Here is a 27,384-nt window from a genome sequence, read left to right as displayed (position 1 = left end):
GGGCAGAGCTCTTTACTTCTCTATGGCTCAGTGCTCTCATCTGTAAAATGAGTTGAAATTGGTAATTTCTAGGGTATTTAGCTGGTTCTAAATTCCATGATTCTATGAGTCTGTCTATAGAAGGGCTTTACGTAAACATGAATGATGGTGCTGGAAGACACTTCCGCTTAAATCCAAACCTAGGTCTCTCAAGTCAGTTGAGGCAAGACCTCCACTAGCAGAGCCTTTGGAAATTATCGAAGACTCCCCCTCCTGGTGGATGCATTACAGAAAGGCATCCCTTCTTCAAGGCACACAGCTTTTCAAGAGCAGTGAGGGATGGATTTCAGAGCTTTGGATCTCTTGTACAGAGTGAAAAAGTATTTGATGGTCCTTTGTCCAGTGTTATTTCTGATCCAGTTCTGACCATTCAAGTCTCCAGCTTCACAAGAAATCAGAAATGTTCTGGAAGAGGATTAGGCAGTGATTTGTCCACTCTTACTACTGACCTCAGATACAGGTAAATTCCTGAACACTAGTTTAGGAAATGAAGTACTCTTGGATTTCTTTTTAACATTATTTATCTGGACACCTAACCTATTTGAAGGCAGAATTATATGTTTGTATATAAAAGGAAAACTATTTCATTTTTTCCCTTACCCAGTCTTTTTCAGGCTCTAGTATAATTAAACTTAAGACATTTGGGGAATGGTGAAATTATCAGATTTATAAGATGAAGGCCACCATCTAGCAATGCAGATTTACCATTTGCCCCTTCTAGGTGACAGCTTTTGTCACAGCCCTTCCTCTGCCCCACAGCCACCAGTTAGCATCAGCCAGCCCCCTTCCTGGGATCCCAGACATCCCTGTTGGCTCCTCCCAGGGACTCGCTACCAACCATACACCCTGTGATTCATCTCCTCAGGGTAGACTGCATCACTAGTTGCCTGGAAGCTATTCAGGAGGCATCAGGGCCATTTAGATCCCCATTGTTCTCAAAGGCCCAGTAAGCCCCACCCAGCAGGCATCTCTCCTTCCAATAATGGTTCATTTAGGTTCCCAAAATGCCTTAGAAGCTAAATGTCTTCTCACTAGCAGACTGTATGGACGTGCTGTATTTTTTGTTCAGTTTTGGCACTGAGCTGGGTAGTCACAGGCTGGGCGGATCCTGAAGGGGACCAACTTAAGTCTCATAGTTCTCCCAGAACATGACGCCCACCTCTACTATACAACAGAGCCCAAGAAGGGTCTTTAAAATGAAAGCATAAGATGAGGAATATTATATATATTGAGTAATGTTTCATATATATAGGGGATTAAAAACTTCTCTGATAATAGCAATTTATTGAGACCGAACTCAGAGAGGTGGTCAACTTTAATTATTATTATCAATATCATAATAGCTAATATTTATATTTATTAATCATTCACTATGTGCTGGACTTTTTGCTAAGCACTTTGCTGAATTGTCTAATCGTCACAATGGTAAAAAGTTGCTACCTACTCTTGTTTTATGTTAAGGGCAATCTCCTTTGTTTTACAAATAATTTTACAACAATTAATTAGTAAAAATGCTTGAGTAACTTCCTAGAAGGTGTTTAAAAATGAGATAGATGGATATGTACTGACACGGAAGGATGTTCAAGAGATATTTTAAATTGGAAAGCCCATCTAAACCAGACCAAAAGCTGTTGCAAAAAGAGTTTCTTTTCTGCTATTTTGAACTTCCTGCAAAATCATTCTTTTTTGTAAAGAGAAAATGTATATCTATATACAAAAAAATAGATATTTACTTACAAGAAGTGTTGATTAAATTGTTAATACAGTTAATTCTAAAGAATGAGATAGAGAAGAGAAGGAAGGGATGGACTCTTCTCATTTACTTTACTCAAGTCTTTATAATTGCAATTTATTTTAACTACAAACACTACATTGATTTTTGTAATGTAGAATTTTTTTAAGGTAAAAGTAAACAAATAAAAGATGGCACAGTCTCATCAGCTTCTAAGCATTTTCTTTATACTACCCAAATGAGTATTTCATCTAAGTTTTAAAGCATCAATATAATGACAAGCTTATAAACATTCACAGTTGCCTAAAGCTAAATAAACCTAACAAAAGTAAAGAAGTCTGTATCTATTTTTTAATTGGCCTAAACAGATTGCTCCAAGTAGAGTCTGCTGGCAGTTAACAAATTTCTTGTAACAATTTAATAATGATAATGATAATTATGACCAGCATTTATACAGCAATTATTAGATTTGTGGATTAAAAAGCATGTTCACTTGTATTTTTTATTTGACCCTTAGAGTGACTCTTTTACAAGCCAATTTATCCTAATAATAATAGCAGTCATATATATTGAATACTTGCATTCCCCTTTGCCAGGTACTGTACAAAATACTTGACATATGCTATCCCATTTAATCCTCAAAACAACCCGACTGATCTGGCATGTATTAGATTCAACAACAAGTTACAGAAAATAAATAAAAACAATAGCTCAAACAAAAGAGAAATGCAATTTCTTTCTTCTCTAAAAGCCTGGGCAAATGATGTAGAGCATTGTGGTGATTCCATGATTGTAAGAGACTCAGGCTCTAGCTCTTGCTCTGCCATCCTCAGTACATAGCTTGTATCTCATTGTTCAAGATGACTTTTCCAACTCCACTCATCATGTCTGAATTCCAGCCTGCAGGAAGGGAAAAAAGGAGGGAAAAGGGCATCGTTCTTCTTCTTTTAAGGACAGTTTCTAGAAGTTGCAGATATTACTTCTATTTTTATCCCTTTGGTCAGAAGTTAATCACATAAACACACCTAGCTGCAAGGGAGGCTGGAAATATGGACTTTATTTTGGACATCCTGGTATCTAGGCAACTTTTGGTGGGTTTTTTCTAATAAAGAAGGGAAGAATGGATATTGGGGTAAAACAACCAGTCTTAGTCATGGTATGTTGTCATTCTTATTCCATAAGTGAGAAAACTGAAGAACAGAGAAATTAAGAAATATATCCAATGTTACATAGCTAGTAGGCAATAGAGTCAAGTTTGTTTTACTCTGACACTCATACTCTTTCCATCATGGTACACTGTCTCTCGTACTCTCAATTAATCTATTTCTCCAGATACTTAGAATTCAACTAATCAGATAAAAGTACTTTTTAACCAAAAGGCCAACTAGCAAAGTTTTGCTCTTGGTCTGAGTATTTGTTGGCTGCATTACTTATTCTGCTTAGGAATAAACAGATACTTTATGCATGTTTACTTTTGGGCAATATATAGTTTAAAAGTAGAAATTCCTAGGATAAATTATAACATTTCCACCTAATAACTGTAAAAATGACAATCAGTAAAGAATAATAAGGAAATCCTTGCATAAAGAGAAATAGCCTCCCCTATACCTATCAAGAAGACTGGCTTGCACCTCAATATTAGAAACTGTGACATATATAAGACTGAAATAGACCAGATAAAGAGATGGATGACACTAGTTTAATTATTCAATAACAAGTTAATGCAGTTACCTAATTGAATGTTATGTATCTATTTGTCTTAGGCTGTAACAGATGTAAAGGAGATCTGTGTTCCACTACAGCTGCACTGTCTATTGGACACTTGAAATGTGGCCAGTCCAAATTGAGAAGTGCTGTAAGTGTAAAATGCATACAGAATTTTGAAGGCTTAGATATAATAAACATAAGAATGTAAAATAACTCATTAATAACTTTATATTGACTACATGTTGAAAGGATATTTTAGATGTTTGGAGTAAATAAAATATATCATTAAATTTAATTTCACCTGTTCTTATTTTTTAAAATATGGCTACTAGCAAATTTCCCTGCTGGCATTAGAGGCTCACGTTATAATTCTTTTAGACAGTGATGGTTTATACAAACAGAAGCAAAGAAGAAGACGAGGACAGAAAGTCTCTACCACTGCCCAAGAGGAAAAAAAAGGTCTTGCTCTGGAGGGCAGTGAATTTCCCAGTGATGAGAAAAAGGCACGCTGTTTCTGCATAGCAATATTTCAACAGGATTTCTAAAGACTTAGTTAATATCCTCTGGAAAACTATTCCATAACCATCCCATTCCCTTTTAAAGGACTCCACCCTCAGGGAGGAGAAAAAGAGAGAGAAAGAAAGAGAGAGAGAGAGAGAGATAAGAGAGAGATTGAGAGAACTTTCTGATAACTCATTTGACTTCCTAGGTCTTCCGACAGGGGAAGGATTGTCTGGAGGAGGAGAAAAATGCATTTCTGGTTGTTGGAAAAAACATACTTCAGTGGAAGTAAATGCACTGATATTGAATCAGTTATGATGCTTTTAACTGCAAATATTAGAAAAGTTGGTTTGAGCAATAAGGAAACATATTGCTCTTAACATATTGCTTCTTAACACGAAGGCCAGAGATAAGGCAGTCTCTGGGTGATCAGGCTTCTGCTCCATTTCCCTGCAGGTTTTTCTGGCTTTGTCTTTCTAGGTGTGTTGGCTTCATCTTCAAATTATGTTTAATAATTTATTATAATAAATTAGTGGCTTCATTTCTTCTTTTTATTTTATTTAATTCTTAGCACATTTTTAATCATTAAAAATTCCCCAAACATAATCACATAAATCTGCTCACAGGTTGTTGCTGGCATTCATTTCTTCACTTACTGAGCATCAAAAATGTGCCGGCACAACACAGTTCTTGCTCTTCAGAGCTCACTGTCTCTCTCATTAGATAAAATAGAGAAATGCACACAAATCATAGCCTCAAGTTTGTGAAAATGGAAGAGCTCTTCAATATACTTAAAGCCACCCATAGCCTAAACATACTTCTAAAAGTTTACATCTTTGAGAATCAGCAACCAAATTGGGTGGAAGAGACAAATTGGTCAGTCCAAGTTATTCCTGACAAGAAACTTGTATCAATAGATTTTTCTGTTCTTGGTGTAGATCCTTCAGTGACTAATGTTTGTGGAACTGTGTGGTGATTCTTGCCAGACGTCTTTATCAAAACAGGAGAGTAAGGCTTTAATTCTCCATGAACTTGTTTTTTTCTTTACACCCAGCAAAAACATTAAGGGGGCTCTCTAGAGCATAACTCTAGGAGGAAGGCCAGGCTGGGCCCAGATGCCACCTGATTTTACTGCCGTGACATGATTTCTCAAAGCATGTCCAATGGTTCCTGATTGGTCAGGGGCTCCAGGGAGAAATAAATCATCCCCTCCTTTGAAGTGGTGAAGCATTTCGTCTGACACTCTCATATGGCACTTGAGATCCCTTGCACGTTGAACCAGACAGTTCTTGGTTCCAGTTCCTGACTTGGCGATTTTGGATTTTGGATCATCTCACACGTGATGATTAGGTTCCTTGTGGAAGTCATCACTTTAATTCTTTGTGAAGTAGATTTCGTTTTGTTTTAATGCCCATTTGCATCCTGTGGAAACTGAAGCTCAGAGAGTGAATGACTTTGTAACATCCCAGCTCAAGCTCTTTACTACAAGTATTTGGGAACCACAGTGACTCATGGTCTAATTGCTTCTTCAAGAGGTCCAAGGATCTAGGAATTCCATGATCATTGCACAATGAACCTTCTATAACTTCATCAAGGAATTCAGTTGGGAGGAGGGAGAGTGGCTTCCAGAAACATCAGGAGGAAACAAAAACCAAGCCCCATCTCCACTCAATTTTCCAGTTTCTCAGTGTCAGGCAGTGGATTGTCAGAGTTAGGCTCCCACTCATTTTCTGCTTTAACGTTCAACAAGAAGACATAGGAATTCTCTACCTCCTAGAAGTCAGTCAGTAAATATTTGTTGAAAGAATAAATGAATGAATGAGCCCAGATTTTCTCATCCTGGAGATTGCTATGAAGTTCCATCTTCAAATATTGGTTTAATTTCAGGCCAGTCTCACAAAGAATAACCAGCTGGTGTGATACAAGGGTGCTAAAAGTTTTCACATTTTGGGTTTTATTCTAAAGCCCTTATTAAGTTTACATTACCCTCCCTCCACTGCAGATAATTTTATCCCAAGACTAGGGGAAAACAAAATGTCTTTAGTGCTCCTCAATTTTACCACTACTTTTGACCAGGAACTAAGAGAGAAAACAAAATGTAATGAGGATGGCTGGCTCACGTTTAGTTGGCTCTCTTCAGGTTGAGAAGGAAGATGTTTCTTTTGATTTAGGGCAGACCTTTGGACTCTATGCAGATAAGCAAACTACAGAGGCATTCTTCTTGGCATTCTAAGTGGAACTGGCCGTTGAAGCTGCTGAATCTTGGGTGGCATACTTGAAGTCTTCAACCACTCAGTTGAATGTGGTTGTGTTATCAAAAGTGACTCAGTTTTGAACCCTTTGTAAATCATGGGAGTCTTCTCCTTCTGGTATGCTGAGAGACCACTCCACTCCATTTCCAGTCACACTAGGCCCTTTGCCTTAACAGATAGATCTTACCTAGTGATACAGACAACTGTCCCCATTGATGCTTAATGTTTTTAGTGGTAAATTTATAACACACACACAATATTTACAGCAGTGAATTTACAAAACTCACACATACATATATGTAGGTAGATATATAGATGAAGACTAAGATTAATACCTTTCTATTTTATCACTTACAACAATCCATACTCATTAACAATTTTTCCACAATACTCTTGATCCAGAGGTAGAGTCATTACAAACAAACTGAGGGGCCCATGACAAGAGAGGATTTCCTTTCCTCCAAACTACTCTCTACCACATATCCTGCCATCCTATCTCTATATCCTTTTCCTGCTCTAAAAGGGAGAAAAACACAAAAGCTCTTCTAAGGATACTTTTCAATGATTAAAATCCCCACCATCAGAAGTATATATTTCTTTGATATAATGTGTTCCCTCTTAATGATATATAGATTACTCTGGAGAGAAGTTGAAAGTTTGACCTTGTCATATTAGTCTTTTATATGGACAGATAAGAGTGCAAAGACCATGAAGATGCTAAATAAATCCTCACAGTGGTATTGGTGGTAAATAAAGCTGTAATAGGCAATTTGGAGTATCACGGAAAACCTTTGCTCACTGAACATTATGGGCAGGGTTGGCACTAAGACTTTATTTTTGCCTCTTGCATATGGCTAGTGAGGAATAGGAATGTGCTATAGAATCATAAAAGCACTTAGCATAACACCTGGTACTATCAAACTTTGCTGAATTTTTTATTGATTTGAGTTATGTGAACTAAAGACTAATTGTTAAAACACCCAATATCAGGATGTATTTCGCAGTAAGGTTTTGGAGTCAGGAACACTAGGGTTCTTATACCAGCTTTGCTACTGGTTAGTTGTATAAACCTCAACCCTCACAGCCTTATTTTCAGTTAAAAATGGATTTAAGGACACCTATCTTCAGTGTTGCATATTAAGTAACACAATGTATATCAATTATTTAGCACAATGCAAATTCATTTAAATAATAAAGATAGTGACAATAATGATTATGATGACAACAATGATGATATTTTATATTTGAGAAATGCTAGTCAAGATTTTACCCTTTTCAGTTTCCCTATTTTTATTAAAAGAAAACCCCTTAGATCCCTCAGTAAAGGTATCTATGATGTAATAATAATAAAATTTTTTAACATTAGTTTATTTTGACTTGACTTGATAAGTCCATATTCCCAAGGCCCAACCTGGATCTAGAATTACTGATGACATTTCACGCATGCTTTGAGCTCTTTTCAATATAAGCAAGTTAAAGTTTACATATCGTCTTATTTATTTACTCAGCAGTTTGTGAGCCCCTTGAGTTCCACCCTGGGTGCTTGCCTACTCTGTGCTTTCTTCTTGATGCAGACCATTTCCACAGAATGAACTAAGAGTGATTCCTTGCCCTGGGTCTATATACTCAACCACCTACTTGCTGTCTCTATCTGAATGATCCTCTCCACTCCACCATTACTTCCTCTGAGCCCTTAGTATTGAGTTCAGATATCACCCTTTCTAGGAACCCTCCCTTTCACAGTGGTTTAAGAGCTCCTCTTTTGAGTGCTTCCCGTATTACATCGTATACTTTGCGTAAACATGACTATTTGGTGCCTCATATGACTCATACGTACTTAGCGTGTGAGAAATAGTTAATGTCACTTTGTTCTTCCATCCCTTTCTACCTATATTCAACACACATATGGTCTACTTACCCTATCCATATTGAACATGTCTCACAGGTTACTATTTACCTAATCTATGCTTAATACATCTTCTGAGTTGCACCCATCCAATTTGTTTTCTTGTCTTCTATAGCCTAATTAACTATTCTAAAACAAGACAGCCTACACACATTATAGATTATGTATTTTTATCATCCAATACCACCAATTTGCAATATTATCTCTTTCTTCTCAAAAGAGACCTATGATCTTATAATGTTGATGATTTACCTTTGAACCTAGTCCAGGTATTAAGGATTTCTAGTTTAGACGATAAACAATCTGCTCCTTTTACTCTCAAGGTGATTTACAGAAGTGAAGTTAAATGGCAACTTGGACAAGTAATTTACCCTCTCTGGGCTTCAGTTTCCTCGAGAATAAAATTAGTATATTATAATTATATCAGATAAATGTCAATGCTACCCTTTAGGCCTCATGAATATGGAGGTAAGTTCAAATCTTGTTGGTTTAGCAGATCATACAGAATGACCATCTTCTCGGTCTAAGGATAGGAGGCAGCAGGTAGCCAAGTGAGCACTCCAAAAACCACCCTATAAGAAAGAAATGCTGGCTGCCATAGAATGTTCTCAAATTTTCAGTGCAGTAGGACTGCCCATGCTCTTTCATAAAGACTTGGTAACTAGTTGACCAGCTGTGTAGGGCAACCAACCATCCTGGTTTGCCCAGGATTCTCCTGGTATTAGCAGTGAAAGTTCCACAACCTGGGACACCTCTCAGTCCTAGGCAAACCAGCAGGGTTGTTCATCCTATTTCTCAGCCTTCTTAAGCATCAGTTTCCTCATACATAAAGGGGAGATGTAGATGCATTCATCATAACACTGTTATACGGTCTAATGGTGCTAATGTAAGTAGAATGCTTATCAACGGTGCCTTCATTATGAGATTATTATTATGTTTCTACGCCACCAATCTAGTTTTTGGTTTTATTATCCATGGGTGAGCTTGTGTTCACTTTTATTTTATTTTACTTTATCTTATCTTTTATAGGAACACATGTAAGCTATCAGAGAATGCAAGCGGTTTCTCCTAAAATCACTGGTGTTGCTGTTTGTGTGTGTGTGTTTGATAATACACAAACACACAGCATTTGAGGTCCTCATAACTATGATTTTGATTGCTCTATTTCAGTGGTTCTCAAAGTGTGGTCCCTGGACCAGCAGCAGCAGCATTTCCTGGAAACTTGTTTGAAATGTAAATTCTCAGGCTCTACACCAGACTTACTGAATCAAAAGCCATGGGAGTGGGACCTAGAAAACTGTGTCTCATCCAGCCCTCCAGGTGATTCTACTGCATGTTCAAGTTTGAAATCACTGCTCTATTTCACAGTTTACAACTGTCTAGACCACAAGCTGTGGCCGAGGCCCACTTCACAACGAGGTGATCTGTTAAAACAGTGGCTGAATTATTTTTGAGAGAGTGTAAGATTTTGAAGGTATAAATCTTTTCCTCTTTAAATATAAATCACTTAAAGGATAGATTTTTATCCTCTGCATATTCTTACACACAGCACTTAACTGCTGTGGGTTAAGGTTCAACCAACACATGGTGATGACAGTAGCTTCAGTAAATGTCTTCCAGGCAACTTACACTAGCTCCCTATAGTTCACTATAATGGAATAAAATTAGAAGAGGTAAAATTTCCCCTACTAACCCAATATGATATTCATCTTAAACTAAGAGTTTTGAAACATTTCAAATAAACACAGAGTAAAATTTTCGATAAGTGTAGGTGAATTTGACAGTTACATTCTGAATAGCTGGTTTTATGGTTTACAGCTGTTTAAATTTAAGCATTGCAATTTGGATGCTTAGTTACCTTCTCCCCTGTGAGATCTCCTTGACTACTCTCTGCTTTTATCCATCCTTGTAGCAACGACTTCTTTAGTGGTAGTCTAATTTCATTCTCAGTGTGGAATTAAAATGAGCAGTGAAATGTAAACAATGTCTATTGACTTGAAATAAATATGTTTTAGATACAAGGTCTCTATCAAGATGTTCAAAGTCTAAAAACTTTTTTTAGAGTGTAATAGCTACACCCAAGTTTAAACAAATATACTTCTAGTAATTATATTGCACATAATTTAATGCTAAATTATCTGCTTCTAAAAGTCAAGCCTTAATGTTTGTGGGCGTCTCTTTTCAAAGGATTGTCTTAGCTACTGAGAAGGTTTCTCTGGCATACTCATCTCACTTTCTTTTCCTTTAATTTGAAGTACTTTTTTGAGTTTGCAAAGGAATCTCTTTCTTGAAATCCTATTTCTGGCACAGATATGAATTCAGATGAGTGAGAGAACTGATGAGATGCAAAGAGAAAGAGTGCTATTAATCTAGGTAACAACTACACTGTGTTTGTTGTAAGTGGCTTATTATGCATTATCTGCAGTATCTTAATACTTAGAAAAGAAGAGATTACTATGCCTTAGAGGGGCATCTCTTCTTATACCCCCCAGGTGTGATTCTATGACCTATTTTGAATTGAATAGAGAGATAAACATTTTTAATGTCTATAGAGAATCAAACAAGGATGTTTTCTAGCAGAATTTAAAAGAATCGAGACTGAGAGGCTGTTTCTGGACAATTAATTGAAATTTACAAGTCCTAAGATCTGATACTGGGTGGGGTCTTTGCTCATTCCAGAGCCTATTCTCCTCCCATGTATTATTTCTCTATTGTTGCATAACTTAGTGGCATAAATCAACAGCAATCATCTATTATTATTATTATGACTTTTCATGGTTTTGGAGGTTGACTGGACTCAGTGACGTAGCTGTCACTTGGGGTGTGTCATGTGGTAGCATGTGGTAAACCAAATAGCTGGTACTCCTTGAGCACCTCTATCATTATGTGATCTCTCCAGCACGACACGCTTCAAGGAATTAAATTTCCAACATGGCAGCTCAGGGATCTAAAGGCACACAGAGGTTTCCAATCAGCTTTGTAGTTCCTTATTCTTAAATTGGAACACAGTGCCAAGGATCAGCAGGCATTGGAGGAAAGTGTCTAACACAAAAGATAAAGATTAAAACAAAACAAAACAAAACAGAAAAAAGAAAGGAACTCAGAGGAAATGGATATAATAACATATTATACAGGCTTACTATTTTCCAGGTACTGTTCTAAGTGCTTAGGATATATTAATCTTATTTGTACTTCTCAACAACTGTATGCAATGGGTACTCATTATTTCTATTTTACTGAGAAAACAGATAAGCAGAGGTCAGGTAACTTGCTCAAGGTCATTGGTCATGATCAATGGCAGTACTGGCATTTGAATTGGCTGCAGAGGCGAAGCTCCTAACCATTACACCATATTCTAGAACCCATTCATGAAGCAACAGGAAAATTCTCTATACATAATATCTTCAGAGACAAAAGCAGATTTTGCACCCATGTGACAAGACAAGAATGCTATTTAAATGAAACATTCAGAAAAAAAGAGTTCTGTAAAATTAAAAAGAATGTAACAGTACGAATAAAACAAAAACTAGAGGGACTGACACAAATTTTGAGGAAATCTTTCAGAAATTCTAATAAAAAGCAAAGAGATGGAAGATAGGATAGAAAAGACAAGAAAATTAAAGGCTTCATATCCAGTTAATAAGAGTTCCACAAACAGGGAAGAGAAAAAACAGAGGTGACAACATTATCAAAGAAGTAGCAGAATAAAAATGGAGCTGAAGGACACATTTTCAGATTAAAGGGACCTATCAAGGGTCTAGCACAGTGAATGAAGAAAGACCCATATCAAGGCTCATCATCAGAAAGCCAGAGATAAAGGCAAGACGTTACATTTTCCAGAGAGAAAAATCAGCTCTCGTGACAAGGATTTAGAATCAGGATCAGATTCCACTGAACTTCTCAACAGCAACATGGACCATATTCCATTTGGAGCACTGCCTTCAACATTCTGAGGGACGGCAATTTCCAACCCTGAATTCTGTACCGTGCCAAACCACAATCAAAGCCGAAAGATAATTTCTGACGTGCAATACCTCAACACATTTACCTCTTACGTCCTCATTCTCAATAGGCCACTGAACCACTTGCTTCTTCAAAAATGAGAGAGTAAATAAAAGGAAAGCATGAAATCCAAATTATAAGGGATAGATTACCAATGAGAAAGAATGGGAATACTCAGGATAAAGGACAGAGGAAATTTCCAGGACCACGGCAGTGCAGCAGGCCTGGAGCGTAGAAGGACAGACAGCCACAGGAAGACTGTCTCTACGAAAAAAAGTAATGCTGATAGTTCACCTAATGTGTCTGATTTGCCGAAGAGTTTAACAGCTGTGTTAGAAAATTGAGGGTGTGTGAATAATAGGTACACAGGAGACTAAGGAAACAAAACAGCACAGGGCTATTTTAAAGTCCAGGGAAAACAAAAATTAATACTAGAAAAGAAATGTAAATTACAAAACATGGTGTGGTTCAGCCGTGAGTGATATGCACAGTTATAGTGATATGAATATTAAATACCGATTTAAATCGTAAGTATGCCATAAATATAGTGGGAAGATGGGAAGAGGAACAGGTATTTGCGGGGGTGGCAGGAGAAATGCATCAGATCTCTTAATCTTCCATTTTTGTGCAGGGAAATCAATCGACAATAATATCTCAGATTGAAAAGTCAATAGAGTGAGCAGGTAGTAGAGAAGTTTGGGGATATATTTTATAAACAAATCAAGTGTTGAAAGTCCTGCTTTTGAGGTGGGCCAATAGAGCAGGGGCAAGCTCTTTTTATTAAAAGCCATAAGTGCTATTTTACTTTTTAAAAGTGTGCATATATGTATTACTCTGATAAAATTAAAAGTTAAATAAAATGAGAGCTCACTGAGACAATATTTGTCAGTGTCTCTCTACAGTATCTATAGTAACTGTGAATAGAAACAGAGAGCGGTTGCCTCTCTTGGTGTGATTGTGGATTCACCTGAAAACATCCTGTTGTAAGAAGCCTAAATTCCCTTTATATAACAGATTTCTTTCCACTGAGGCATTAAAGGCCACTTGTAAATTGCCCCTGTTACCTAGAGTAATAACGCACTGAACTACCATCAGTCATTAATTTTCAAAGGAGTTCATCAGATAAGTGTGCACCATTTAGGAGCGCCCTGAGGAAATGAAGGCAAAGACTAAAGCATTCAGTGGGTGTAGAGAGTGAGGTAAATACGATGCTTGGGGTCCCACCTGGAAGCCCTGTCTTGAAAGGACAGAGCTGGACTGGAAGAAGAGAGGTCTGTAGGGGCAAAGTGGTGTCTATTGGAGAGGTTGGGCACCTGAGAAACGGTGGGAAGATTGAAGCATAGCATCCAGAAGGATATGTTTTTCTATTTCACAGGTTTGCCAAGAGCTTGTTTTGCAAAACTAAGAACATTCGTCATTTCAGCCATTTAATAAACACACTTTGATTTAAATATTTGTAGACGTGTAAGAAGTATCTTAATTCACTGTGGAAAAATTTCAAAATAATAACCTCTATTTCTAAATCTGTTTTCTCCTGGAGAACATTTGTTGACTAGATCTAACCCAGCAAGTTCTGGCCCAAACTGAAGAAGCATGAGGGAGAAAGAAGACAACACATCGTTAAAGTGTAGTAGGAAAAAGAGGGCTTGTTTTTATGGCTCATTGAAAACTTGGGAATATTGTATTTGAAAATAAATTTAGGCAAGATAGCTTGCTATCTTGTCCAATCTTCTAAGCAACACAGTAACACTACAGCTGATTCAAGTTAAAACGTTTGGGTTTCTCTCCTTTAAGTAACTCGTTAGCTCACAAGAGTGTTCTCTCAGCAACGTCTTTGAATTGGTGCCTGACTTCATGCAATACATACCTTTTTCATTACTATTATTATTATTTAAAAAGTAATTTAAAAAAAATCTCTGAGCTGTACTCCCTTTTCTTCCTTCTCACAGACGATTTTTTTCCTTTGAGAAATACATCTAGTATCATCTTCATCTCTTAGTCCTCCAGCCCTGCTCACGACTTCTTTTCATCATAAGGCTCTTTCCAACTAACTTTCCTATGAAGTAGAAACTACCCTTTAAGGATATTAAAACCGTGCTATGGGTTTTAATATTTTTGGAGAGCAAGTTGAGAATACATTTCAAACATTTTAAATATCCATAGTCAGTAATTTTGAGGAATAAAACCTAAAAAGATAAACAAACACACATAGATATTTGCATTATTGAACATTGAACTGAAATTACTTAAATGTTCATTAACAGTGGATTGGTGAAATAAGTGCAATACAATTCCTGTACTATGCAGCATTATAAACAGTGAGGTGGAGATTGTCTGTCTATATACCTATCTAATCATCTGCTTATCTTTATATATTTTAAAGTGCTCAAAGGTATATTGTTAATTGAAAGAGTATGGTATGACCCCATTTTTATCTTCAGAAAATGTGTATGTGTACCTAATCCATATAAATATCTGGAAGGATGTACATGAAAATGTTCATAGTGGTTTTCTTTGGCTGCTTAGGAATATGAGTGGATTCCTTTTTCCTTTTTTTTTCTCACATCTTAATGAATTGCCCAATTTTGTTTTATCACAAATAGACATTATTTTTTAATTATAGAAAGAATAAATGATTTTCACTTAAAAATACATACTCTGGGAAACTACTTTTCAACTTAAGTTCTTTACAAGTCCTTCCTCCTTCCAATAAAGAGTTTATGCTATTCTCAATATTTTCAAATTAACTATCGGGGAAAATAGCTAAACAGCTTTTGAATCATAAAACAATAGTCTTGGAAGCAACTCCCAGCAATTGTCTGTATCTTTGAGCAAGACAATAATTAAGTTAAATACTTTTATCCATTTTCCACGGGAATATATTTAGGGGCAGTGGTGGGAGTATAATTAAAAGGTCACCATGAATCTTAAATGGGGACAGCAATGCTCTTTGGACAGAGGCAGTAACTGCTTTAATCAACTGAGTGAAGATCACTGATAAAAACATTTACTGTATGTGCATAATATAAGTCAAAATCTCACTGCTCCATTAACAAATTGGGAAATAAAGTATGCCTACTTTTCAAGAACTCTGGAAATACAATTGTGACTTTTAAGAGTTTCCAGAGTAAAACAGAGGTCTGTGCAAAAGGTTTGATGATACCACACAAATATTTTCTGCTCATCAGCATAAGGCAGAATAACTTGATTAGGATAATTGACCACAGGGAAACTGGAGCCTCTAGAACATAAAGAAAGGTTCCATTGACCTGCAAACCTCAAACCCATTGAAATGGAAATGAGGCAGATTTGCTCAGAGCTTTCAGAGCTCCCAATGTCAGTTCCTAGTTTTAACCAAATTTTCTTTCCTGGCAGCAAATATGTATTACCTTTGCAAAAATTTCTACTTTTCTACTTGGGTTCATCGTTACTGCTCTTACTACTAATGAGGACAAGGAGCTTGGTTTAGGTCCAATTTAAGGTCTGTGGAAATTAGTTTGGTTTCCTTCCAGACCAAGCCAATGAAAATAACTAGTTCCATTCACTTATTAGCCCATATAAACAAAGCCAGTTTTATTCTGGGCATAATGCTTATCTGTGTGATTGACCTGCTCTGAAGCGGAGGGAAAGACAGAAACTATGAAAAGCAGAAACTGAAAAGTTGGCCTATTTCCCCAAGAGCTAACAGTGTTCCAGAGCAAAGAGAAATATTACTCAAATGAGCTGAAGCTAGGAGTGATACACTCTCTGGTGTTTTTGACCTTTGAATATAGGAAAATTAAAGCAATTTTACTGTGCAGTCCACGAGAACAATTTTTCTTAGTTTGTACTCTGTTTAAAGATACACAGAAATGCAAATATATTGTTCACTAGGACGCTGCTTCCATTTTGAAAACAACACCTCTCTCTCTTTCCCAAAGTGTGTAAAACACATTTCTTTTTAAAACTAAAGTAAATTACCATTTATTTTATTTTGAGATCTTTAAAATAATTCTAGTCATACTTAAGTTATTAAAAAATGTCCTTGTAGTCTAACCAGCACTGAGAAATACTGGTTTATTAATATGGGCATTAATTTTGAGATCGTATATTACTTAGTCTCCAACAAGCCACTATAGAATTGACCAAAAACAGCTTCTCTCCATTAGTTGTCTCTCTTCAATAAATGATTTTTAATAAGAAAATACATCAGCTTGGTGAAAAATGCAGAATACAAAGGATATGCAATGAAAAGTGTGCCTGCTGCCTGTCTAGTCCAGATTCCCATCTAGAAGTATCACTATTTGTACTTTCTTGCTTATTTTTTCAGAAAATTTCTGTCCATACACAGCATTCATATGTAACAAATGAATATATAAAACACACACAGAGATAAACATCTATATGTCTCACAAATGTGGATTTTCTTCCTTATATTCTGTAGTTTTATTTTTCTCTTTCTTTACTCCTTTAGTCTTTTTTTAAATTTAAAAATGTGTCCTAGAGATCATTCCAAATAAGTCCATATAGCACTACATTATTCTTTCTTATGACTGCATAATATTTAATTATATGGATGCACCATAATCTATTTAATCAGTTCTCATGGAAGGATAGATGCTTCTTTTTCCTATAAACGATGCTTCGATAAACACTCAGATATATATGTCTTTGCATATATGTGTACATAAGTGTAAGTAGGGTAAAGTTATAGAAGTAGAATTGCTAGGTCAAAGTCTCTACCTTATTTTAAAATCTCCCTGTTTAGTAGATTTGACAAAATTCTGTCTTTTCACTGGACAGATGAACATAAGGAAGACATTCCTGGCAAAACCAACAATGTGTTCAAAGACATAGAAGCATGAGAGAGCTTTTTGTTTTTCATGTCCTTTCTCCCTTGCCTTCTTCCTATTCTTCCTCCATTCTTTCTACCTTCAAAACATATTTACTGATATCTATAATGTGCTAGAGAAATGTGCCTTCCTTATATCACTGCTTACGTGACATAGCTTTGTCGTGTAAACCAAGGAATTCACTGTATAAAACAGAAGCAGTGATGGGCATTGTTTTAAGGCCAGTAAAACACTCATTTTTGATGTTCAGTGCCTAGAAGATCAGCATGTGGATGCTGTTAAACCAGAGAGAAAGGATCGCAACAAACTTACACTCCCTTAAAAAACACCCAACTTCCAGTTCCTGAAAGGTTTTGCCACCAAGTTGTGAAGCGGATGCCTTCTAGAGCAGTTAAGGTCTCAAGGCAACTCAGTTCAATTCTGCAGGTATTTATTGCCTGCCTACTCTTTCTCAAGCCCACATGGACTGTAACAGGAATTCTATACTGTTGGTGCCTTCCAGGGACCTGGCAGTGAGAGAATATATCTGCATAAACAAGGTGTTTAATGAAAGGGCCCTTTTGGGGCCTCATTCTAACTTGAAAAAACTTTATCATATCACTTCTCACATGACAAAGCTACGCCATGTAAGCAGTGATATAAGGGAAGGCACATTTCTCTAGCACATCATAGGTATCAATAAATATATTTTGAAGGTAGAAAGAATGGAGGAAGAATAGGAGGAAGGCAAGGAAGAAAGGACGTGAAACACAAAAATAATATCCAGCATGCACCAGCCAAAAAGATTTCTTACATGTCTTATTCATCTTTGTATCTCCATCAGTCAAATGATGGCCCCAAGTTCACAGCTTATGACCCATCTACCTTGAATGATTTGCTTTTCTCTGCAACACACACAGCTCTCTCATGCTTCTATGTCTTTGAACACATTGTTGGTTTGGCCAGGACTGTCTTCCTTATATTATTAGTCACCCTAGCAATAGCCTACTAATCTTTGCATTGCTGATTTAAGGATCATTATTTTTCCTTTTACCCAGGAAGACACACCTTCTCCTTCCCCCACCCCTAGTCTCCCATGCTGCAACCCAGGCAATATGCTAACTTAATGGCTTATATTGCATCATTAAACGCTTGGTAATAATAGCAAATGATCACAGGGCTTGCCATGTGTAGGCACTCCTTTAAGCAGTTTACATAACTAACTTATTTAATTCTCACAATAACCATGGGAGTAGGTTTGCCATTATTATAATTTCCATTTTCAGATGTGGAAACTGAGGCACTGATAGGTTCAGTAACTTGTCTAAGTTTAATAGCTAAGTGTTGGCACCAGACACTCGGGAATGCTATGGGAGACTAACTAAAGGCTTGAACAGATGTTTATATTACACATGAGGCTAGGCATCATGATTCTTGTTTTTAGAGAGGAGGCTCAGAGGCAAAATAACTTGTTTAAGGTCACACAGCTCACTGGCAAAAACAAGTTCAAAATTATGTTTAACTCCAAAATGCATATGTTTTCTAATGTCTATGCTTCAACTTGAATAAAAGTCCTGCCTCTCCCTAGGGCATGACTCAAGTCTCAGTCTGTATTTTTCAGCTGCCATGTTTGCCTTCTGAGCATCTATTTCCTCTTTTTCTAGCAGCTCCCTGTTATTTCTTCAAGGATCTACCTCCTCTCACTCTCAGTCTATGGAGGAAACACAGGAATTGCGTTGCTGTTATGTTACATGTCTTCTTCCCAGGAAGATTTGACGTTCCTTGAGAACAGAGACAGTTTCTTCTCCTTCTTTCTCTTCCTCTTCCTCCTCCTCTTCTTCTTCATTTCTTCTTTATCTTCTTTTTCGCGTAGGTGAATCTCTCATGCATGATACATAGTAGAAGTTGAAAATATTTGTTGAATGAATGCCTTGCACGTGGTACTGGCGCACTCAATATTTGTGGGATTGAACTGCTTGTTGAATGAGACAGCAAATAAAATGGGCCTCACCAAAGTGTTGGAATCTTAGTAGGCAGAGAAAGGTCAAGTGTGTGCCCCAGGTATATTCTACCTCTTTGTACCATTCAAAGACAGAGTTTCTGAGCCACTGGAGGTTTCTGAGGCAGTTTTCTTGGGAGGGCCTATGTAGAAGACTTGAGCATAATCCAACCTGTTAGACATAAAGGAGCAATGATGCTGACAAATTCCACATCTTAGAGGAAAAAAATCAACATTCTCCAGACGGAGGAGTAAAGAGATTACGACACTTATCTGAATGGCAAAAGGATAGTAATCCTTATGCTGTATTAGCCTAAATTTGGTTAAGACACTTAGAGTTTCTAAGAAGAAAAAAGATCACGATGTCCAGCCATCCTCTACCTTCCTGTAAAATTCCATTTTTTTCCATCGATGATCACTTTTAGACTTCTCAAAAAGGATAAAATATCAAATTCCTTCAAAAAAATTTTCAAGGAGCCTACTCTGCTGTGACCCAAGCACATACTTGGTTTTCCTTTGGGATTGTTGCGTGCTGCCTCTGAGAAGAAAGGCAACAGTGATGCAAGTGCCGCCCAGTCATGAAAAGAGAACTTCTCTGCTTATATCTCCTCTGGGACTGGGCAGTGACCCTAACCTGAAACTTACTGATCTAGACAGTTTCTTTTTTTCTTATTCAATTGTTTGACATTCATTTTCCTCGTGCAAAACCCACTCTTTATTTCCAATTACCCACAGCAGCATTGCCCTGAGTATTTTCTGGAGAAAATAGTCCTAATAGATGTAATGCAAAAAAGCACTTTATGGTCACCCATGTGTGGGATACTCTATTTCATCCACTAGGGATATCAAGATATTGCACTGCCTATTATCATTCACAGATCCTAAGGGGAAAGAAGGTGAACATAGTGATAATATTGTGGGTCCAAACAGCTGGCATTTGGATACCATAATTACTATAGAACAAAAGAAAAGTGATGGAGGCTAGTACAAAGTTGGAAGTTAGACAAGATGCAAATAATTAAAATGAATCTTCTTGGTACCACACTCTCGTTCCTACTTTTGACTAAAGACCCTAACATTTCAATCAGTTACTCTCCACACTGCCAAGTCTAGTTTAGGAGGGCTATGTTTTTCACGGTACATAGAAATAAAATTGTGGGAATTCAGAGAGCAGGTAGTAAAAATGAAGAAGTGTTTGCTAAGAGAAAATTTGGCTCAGGTCATCATTATCTTCTTGCGCGGCCATTGATACTTCTCTTTTTGCTAGTTTTGGTCTAAATTCCCCATTTTCTGTCTCTGTTTACTGAAAGACAACACTGAGAAGAGCTGGGCCTTCAGAGGAAGTGGCCTAAAGGATACTTTTAACAATGGCTAATATTGCCTAAGTGCTTATAACACGTGGTCACTGTGCTGAGACTTGGATCATCTCATTAAATCCAATGCCCCATGATGTAGGTACTATTTTTAACCTAAGTTTACAAATGAGGAAATGGCGGCTTAGAAAATCTAAAAAAAAAAGCCCAAGGTCACACAGCTGTGCTTTAATCACTATCCTAAAATGACAAATGAGCAATGTTTAAATGTAATAACCTGAAATGAGGCAATGGCTGAATGAAAGGGTCTTGATCTAGGAATAAAAAGCCCCAGACTGATGTCCTAGCTTCTCTTAAACCTTCTGAGCCTCAGTGCTTCATCTGCCTAGGCTATGGGATTACTGTGAAAACCAACTAAGATAATCTTTAAGGACTTTGGAAATGCATACAAACCACACAAACACAATGCATTACTATATTACACATAAAAGGGAATGGGTTATGAGTTAGGAAGTTCCCATCAAAGGACTAAAATTGAGGGAGACCAGACTGAATATGAGAAGGACAAAGACGGCTATGTGGTGAAGTATACTGATATTTAGGAAGTTGGGACAGACAGAGGAGAATGCACCCAAGATGCCTTCTGGGGAACAAAAGAGGAATTGACAACCGGAAGAGGAGTAGGTGATGGTCAGCACAGGGACGTTAGACCGAAAAAACAAAAAGCAAACAAACAGAAAAACCAGAGAGAGAGAGAGAAAGAGACAGAGGAGACAACTAAAGCCCAACCCAAAGCTGTATACAGAATAGTATGAGAGAAACAAGGACGTAGATTCTTCCCTAGTTGCCAGATTGTCTACTTCTGTTACTGCAGCTGCTGGATCAAAAGCTAACCTATTCTGAAGCAGAGAAAACGGCACCCCTGCTCTTCTGCATATTTGTTCGGGGGACTCACAGGATATGAAGCTTATTTCTGTGAGCTCGGATTTTTCCTATTTTTTTTCCCGTGAGGGGGGAGCTCACGAAGTTGACTTTGACATTTTTGCCAAATTTCTTAGGCAGTGGTCCTCAAATTTAGTAAGCATCAGAATCCCTGGGATAGACTTGCCAGATTTAGCAATTAAAAATATAGGACACCCAGTTAAACTTAAATTTCAGATAAATAACAAATAATTTTTTAGTATAAGTATGTCACAACTATTGCACAGGACATACTTACACTAAAAAAATATTATTTGTTGTTTACCTGAAATCTAAATTTAATGGCAGTCCTGTATTTTATCTGGCAACCCTACCTGAGGAGCTTGTTAAAATGCAGACTCACCAGTTCCATATTCTAATTCTGTCAGTAAGTCTGAAATAGGGCCAAGGGAGCCTGCAGGTGATTTCAATGCAGCTTGTTTTTTTTTTTTCGAGGAAGATTAGCCCTGAGCTAACTACTGCCAGTCCTCCTGTTTTTTGCTGAGAAAGCCTGGCCCTGAGCTAACATCGTGCCCATCTTCCTCTACTTCATATGTGGAATGCCTACCACAGCATGGCGTGCCAAGCAGTGCCAGGTCGGCACCCGGGATCCGGGTCTGCGAACCCCGGGCAGCCGAGAAGCGGAATGTGAGAACTTAACTGCTGCACCTCCAGGCCGGCCCCTCAATGCAGCTTGTTCTTAAACAACACTTTGAGAGATTCTGGTTAAGTTTGGATAATGCGGACTTGGGAATGAGAGGTTTCAGGCAGCCAGGAGGACATCCTGGGGAGAGGAGGGAGATGTGCATAGGTATGACGAGCCTAGGGGATGCTAGAAGACCTGAATGGCAGTAGAAATAGGCCTGAGTACTAGGACCCTAATGTGGTAACAAGGGAAGACATTCATTGAACCCCACTGTTGTGTCATGTAGTCCTCTCAAAATCCACAAGAAGATAATTATTTTCTCTTTCATTAGATGAGGAAGTAAGTGCTCAGGGTTAAGTAACTTGCACAAAGTCACACAGGTAGTATTTAATGGAGTCAGGGTTTGATCTAAGACCAGTTGTTTCCCCTGTCCACATTCTGAACCAGTTCTATGCAACAATGGGAGGTTTCGACAATTTTGCTAATACAACTGTTTTTTTCCATTCACAGCCTTCTTCAAATTTCGATGTTAACTAAAGTATAGTTAGGAATGTGACATCTACTGTCTAGAAGTGCACAAACATTTCTACAGCCTGGTGTGTGAGAGCCAAAGGGGTTGGAAGCTTGTCAAAAGCTTAAGGGTCTGAACTGCTGTAAAATACGGAGAGCTAGTAAATAAGGTATTGTTTAGGAAAGATTTTGTTTTGTCTAGATTCCTCAGCACCAGCCAAAACCCATCATCCTGAAGGGAAGCCTGTCAAGGGATACCCTCCTTTGGAGAATAAGCCAACATTTTCTCACTAGGGGAGCTAAGACAGCTGAATAGGCTTTGATGAGGATGTTAGGTAAAACCATTACATATGGGGGAAAAGGTCAATAGAGGAATTGGAGCCAATTAGACTAGAAAGGAGATAGCTCAAAGAAAACATGATTGCAGTTTTCCAATTTGTAGAAATGGTAGAAAGAAAAGGCAAATGAGCAAGGACCACAGGTTGGATGTTGGTTGGAAAAGGATTTTGATTCAATAAGTACATGGTAGGTTGTGATATTATTCAAAATATTTGCTGCTTTTCTTTGGAATGTCTCTCTCCCTCCCTTGTCCCTTGGAGGAGGATTCCATGTGACTTATATCGGCCAGTGAAATGTGGAAAATTTAAGGGCCAGCATGCAATTTGCCATAATCTTTTTTCCTCTGCCATGAGACCTGCAATTTCCCAGAGAAGGGCTTCTCCATCAGCCAGGGTCCCAGAGGGAACTCCATGGGGGGCAGAGCCAAGGTGACTTGTGATAGGCATATAATGTAAGCACGAAATAAATGTCTTTTGTTAAAAAGTCACCAACAGTTTTTTTTATTGTGATAGATTTTTTTTATTGAGTTATTGATAGGTTACAATCTTGTGAAATTTCAATTGTACATTAATGTTTGTCAGTCATGTTGTAGGTGCACTGCTTCACCCTTTGTGCCCACCCCCCACCCCACCTTTCCCCTGGTATCCACTAAACTGTTCTTAGTCCATAATTTTAAATTCCTCATATGAGTGGAGTCATACACAGATTATCTTTCTCTCGCTGGCTTATTTCACTTAACATAATTCTCTCAAGGTCCATCCATGTTATTGCAAATGGAATGATTTTGTTCTGTTTTGCAGCTGAGTAGTATTCCATTGTATATATGTACCACATCTTCTTTATCCATTCGTCTGTTGCTGGACACTTAGGTTGCTTCCACGTCTTGGCTATTGTAAACAGTGCTGCAATAAACATTGGGGTGCATAGGACTTTTGGGATTGCTGACTTCAAGCTCTTTGGATAAATACCCAGTAGTGGGGTGGCTGGATCGTATGGTAGTTCTATTTTTAATTTTTTGAGGAATCTCCATACTGTTTTCCATAGTGGCTGCACCAGTTTGCATTCCCACCAGCAGTGTATGAGGGTTCCTTTTTCTCTGCAACCTCTCCAACATTTGTTGCTATTAGTTTTAGATATTTTTGTCATTCTAACGGGTATAAGGTGATATCTTAGTGTAGTTTTGATTTGCATTTCCCTGATGATCAGTGATGATGAGCATCTTTTCATGTGCCTATTGGCCATCAGTATATCTTCTTTGGAGAAATGTCTGTTCACGTCTCCAGCCCATTTTTTGATTGCGTTGTTTGATGTTTTGTTGTTGAGTTGCGAGAGTTCTTTATATATTATGGATATTAAGCCTTTGTCAGATATATGACTTGCAAATATTTTTTCCCAGTTAGTGGGTTGTGTTTTTGTTTCAATCCTGTTTTCATTAGCCTTGAAGAAGCTCTTTAATCTGATGAAGTCCCATTTGTTTATTCTTTCTATTGTTTCCCTTCTCTGAGAAGGCATGGTGTCTGAAAAGATCCTTTTAATACTGATGTCAAAGAGTGTACTGCCTACGTTTTCTTCCAGAAGCCTTATGGTTTCAGGTCTCACCTTTAGGTCTTTAATCCATTTTGAGTTTATTTTGGTGAATGGTGAAAAAGAATGGTCAATTTTCATTCTTTTACATGTGGCTTTCCAGTTTTCCCAGCACCATTTGTTGAAAAGACTTTCTTTTCTCCATTGTATGCCCTCAGCTCCTTTGTCAAAGATTAGCTGTCCATAGATGTGTGGTTTTATTTCTGGGCTTTCAATTCTGTTCCATTGATCTGTGCACCTGTTTTTGTACCAGTACCACGCTATTTTGATTACTGTAGCTTTGTAGTATGTTTTGAAGTCAGGGATTGTGATGCCTCCCGTTTTGTTCTTTTTTCTCAGGATTGCTTTAGAAATTCGGGGTCTTTTGTTGCCCCATATGAATTTTAGGATTCTTTGTTCTTATTCTGTAAAGAATGTCATTTCTGATTGGGATGGCGTTGAATCTGTAGATTGCTTTAGGTAGAACGGAAAAAGTCACCAACATTTTAGGGTCTTTTGTTACTGTGGTATATCTCAGTTATGCTGACTGGTAAAATAAGAACGCTCTCTCTAAAAGTCAGAGTTGTCCAAAGATGGAAAAGACTGCCTGCAGACGTGGTGAATTCCCTGGACTGGAAGTATTCAAATATAGCTATAAGACCACTTCAGAGCATATTAAAAAAAAAAAAGTGAGAGGGGGCAAGGCGAGGAGGATTGAAATATTGGCCAAATGGTTAAGATCTTACCCTCCTTTCCATATCTGAGATCCTACACTATATTAATAGTGAAGTTAAAAAAAAAGGAGTGCCCCTGGAGTGGATTCTAACTCCTAGCGACCTTGTGTACAGCAGAGCAGAACGCTTCCCGGTCTTTTTGTGCTATCCTCTCACCTTCTAGTGCTATATTGACAATGCTCCACTGTTATTCATAAGGTTTTAATGGCCAGTTTTTTTGGAAGTGAGTGGCCAGCTCCTTCTTCCTAGTCTGTCTGGAGTCTGGAAGCTCTGCTGAAACCTGTCCACCATGGGTTATCCTGCTGGAATTTGAAATACCAGAGGCATAGCTTGCAGCAACATGCAGCCACCACAGTATGACAACCGACAGATAGGTGTGTGGTTCCCTGACCTGGAACCAACCTGGGTCACGTGAGAGTGGGGAATCTTAACCACTAGACCACCAGGGCTGGCTAAGGAGGTAAAGTAGGCTCAAAATGGGCAAGGTCTTTTGCAGATTCCTGCTTTAAACTCACTTGAAGAGGAGGAACACAGTGACGTTAGGGTAATTAATCTCAGTTTGTGGTTACTGAAATTTAGAGAATTAACTTATGCTTGTTTGAGAACAGGCTACTGGAATGTAACTAAAGGGAGAGTTAAATATTTTTCTAGTTTGAGATTAACCATAAAAGACCTTCAGGGGAGGATTAGAATACAAGAATAGCTAGGGAAAATGTAATTCAGTCACTCCGTGAGCCTCTCCCAGAACCCTGCTAACTGTTAGATGTACAATGCCAAGCCACATGCTTGGCTAGAGATCAGAGAAAGCAGGGCCATGGAGACGGATGCTGCCATTCCCTCGACCCGCAGCCCAGAGAAATACCCCGTGGGGATTCATTCCCTTCTTCTCTCTCCTTTCCTGTTTGCTCCTTTCATAACCCTAAGTTTTTCTCTTTGCTCTTCGTCCACTCTTTCATTTACCTCTCACTCTTAAGATTGTCTCTCCCAATAATCTGATCTCTCATCATTTTATTATCTCTCAATAGTCTGATCTTGTTTCCATCCATCCATTTAGCTAAGTCACCAGTGAGAGAGCTAGGAATGAAAAAGGTAAAACAAAGCAACGTTATAAAATGAGGGAAGCTTTCATTCACAAAATGAAGTAAGCAGCATGTGGCGGTACGTGCACTACACGCAAGCATGGCTTTGGGGAAACAGAGATGTATTCCAAACTTGAGCTCCATTGCTTATGCTTTGGGTGACCTTGAACAAGTTACTTAAGCTCTCGGAGTTCTCAATTCCATAATCCTTAAAATGAGGTCAATAACTGCCTAACAGGGTTATTGGGAAGATTAAATAAAGTAAAATGTTATATTGCTAATACATAATAGACACCAGATAAAAGGCTGATATTATTATATAGATTACTTAACATTTTAGTTCAGCTTGGATCTGTATTTACAGCTTTTTCTTCTCAGCTTAAATGCCTTAAAAGCTGAAACCATGTTCTCTTGATATTTTTCAATGTCTACGGTTTTGTTGGTCATAGGAATATATAATAAATACTTGAAGACTTGGAACCAAAAATCTATGTAGCTATATCTAGAAAATATGTATAATATTATATATATATACATGATATTGCATATTACATATATATTTGTTATAGATAGAATGCTTGTGTTCCCTCCAAAATTCATATGTTGAGCCCGAACCCCCAATGTGATGGTATTTGGAAGTACGGCCTTTGGAAGGCAATGTAGATGAGGTTTGGACGAGATCATGAAATGGGGTCTCCATGTTGGGATTAGTGTCCTTATACGAAGAGGAAGAGAGACTAGAGAACTCTCTCTCTATCACGTGAGGACACAGTGAGAAGGTGGCAGGCTACCTGCAAGCCAGGAAATGTACTCACCTGGAACTGAATCTGGTGGCACCTTGATCTTGGACTTCCTGCCTCCAGAACTGTAAGACATAAATGTTTGTTGTTGAAGGCACCAAGTCTTTGATATTTTCTTGTAGCAGCCCAAACTAAGACTATATATATATTACCCTCTAGTTTGTTTCATATAGTATCTCTCATATTAGTACAACTGAACGAAATTTGGGGATATTGTCTAAGTATATAGGGTATAATCTCTCTATAGCTATGTATCTATTTATATATCTATATGCATATCTAATATAGGATTTGTAGTGTCAACAATTTTTGTTATGACCTAAGTCCTATATATAAGAAAAGGAATAAACATAATCCCAGTCTCTAAGAATTTTACATTCTGAACGAACTAAGACATTTAGACAGATCCTTTTTGCTCCCTGTCAAATATCCATTTCCCCATTTTCTTTCTGACAGAATTTATGATTTTGTTTGAAGTATCAATGTACCCA

General features: G+C 37.7%; 1 protein-coding gene across 1 annotated transcript in view; it reads right to left on the bottom strand.

The window, feature by feature from the left end:
- Window positions 1–1,337: 1,337 nt before the first annotated feature.
- The window catches only part of LOC106843356 (translation initiation factor IF-2), a 44,152-nt gene continuing 18,105 nt past the window's right edge, over window positions 1,338–27,384 (bottom strand). The window contains exons 4-5 of the mRNA XM_070506613.1: window positions 26,909–26,958; window positions 1,338–2,671 (exon numbers count right to left, since the gene is read on the bottom strand). Of these exons, the coding sequence (XP_070362714.1) occupies window positions 2,654–2,671; window positions 26,909–26,958 (68 nt within the window). The 3' untranslated portion in view covers window positions 1,338–2,653. The remainder of the gene's footprint in view (window positions 2,672–26,908; window positions 26,959–27,384) is intronic.

Source organism: Equus asinus, chromosome 4 (genome assembly GCF_041296235.1).
Source record: "Equus asinus isolate D_3611 breed Donkey chromosome 4, EquAss-T2T_v2, whole genome shotgun sequence".
Classification (NCBI taxonomy): Eukaryota; Metazoa; Chordata; class Mammalia; order Perissodactyla; family Equidae; genus Equus; species Equus asinus.
Note: the sequence above shows the minus strand (reverse complement) of the source record. Positions and strands in the feature narration are given on the sequence as shown.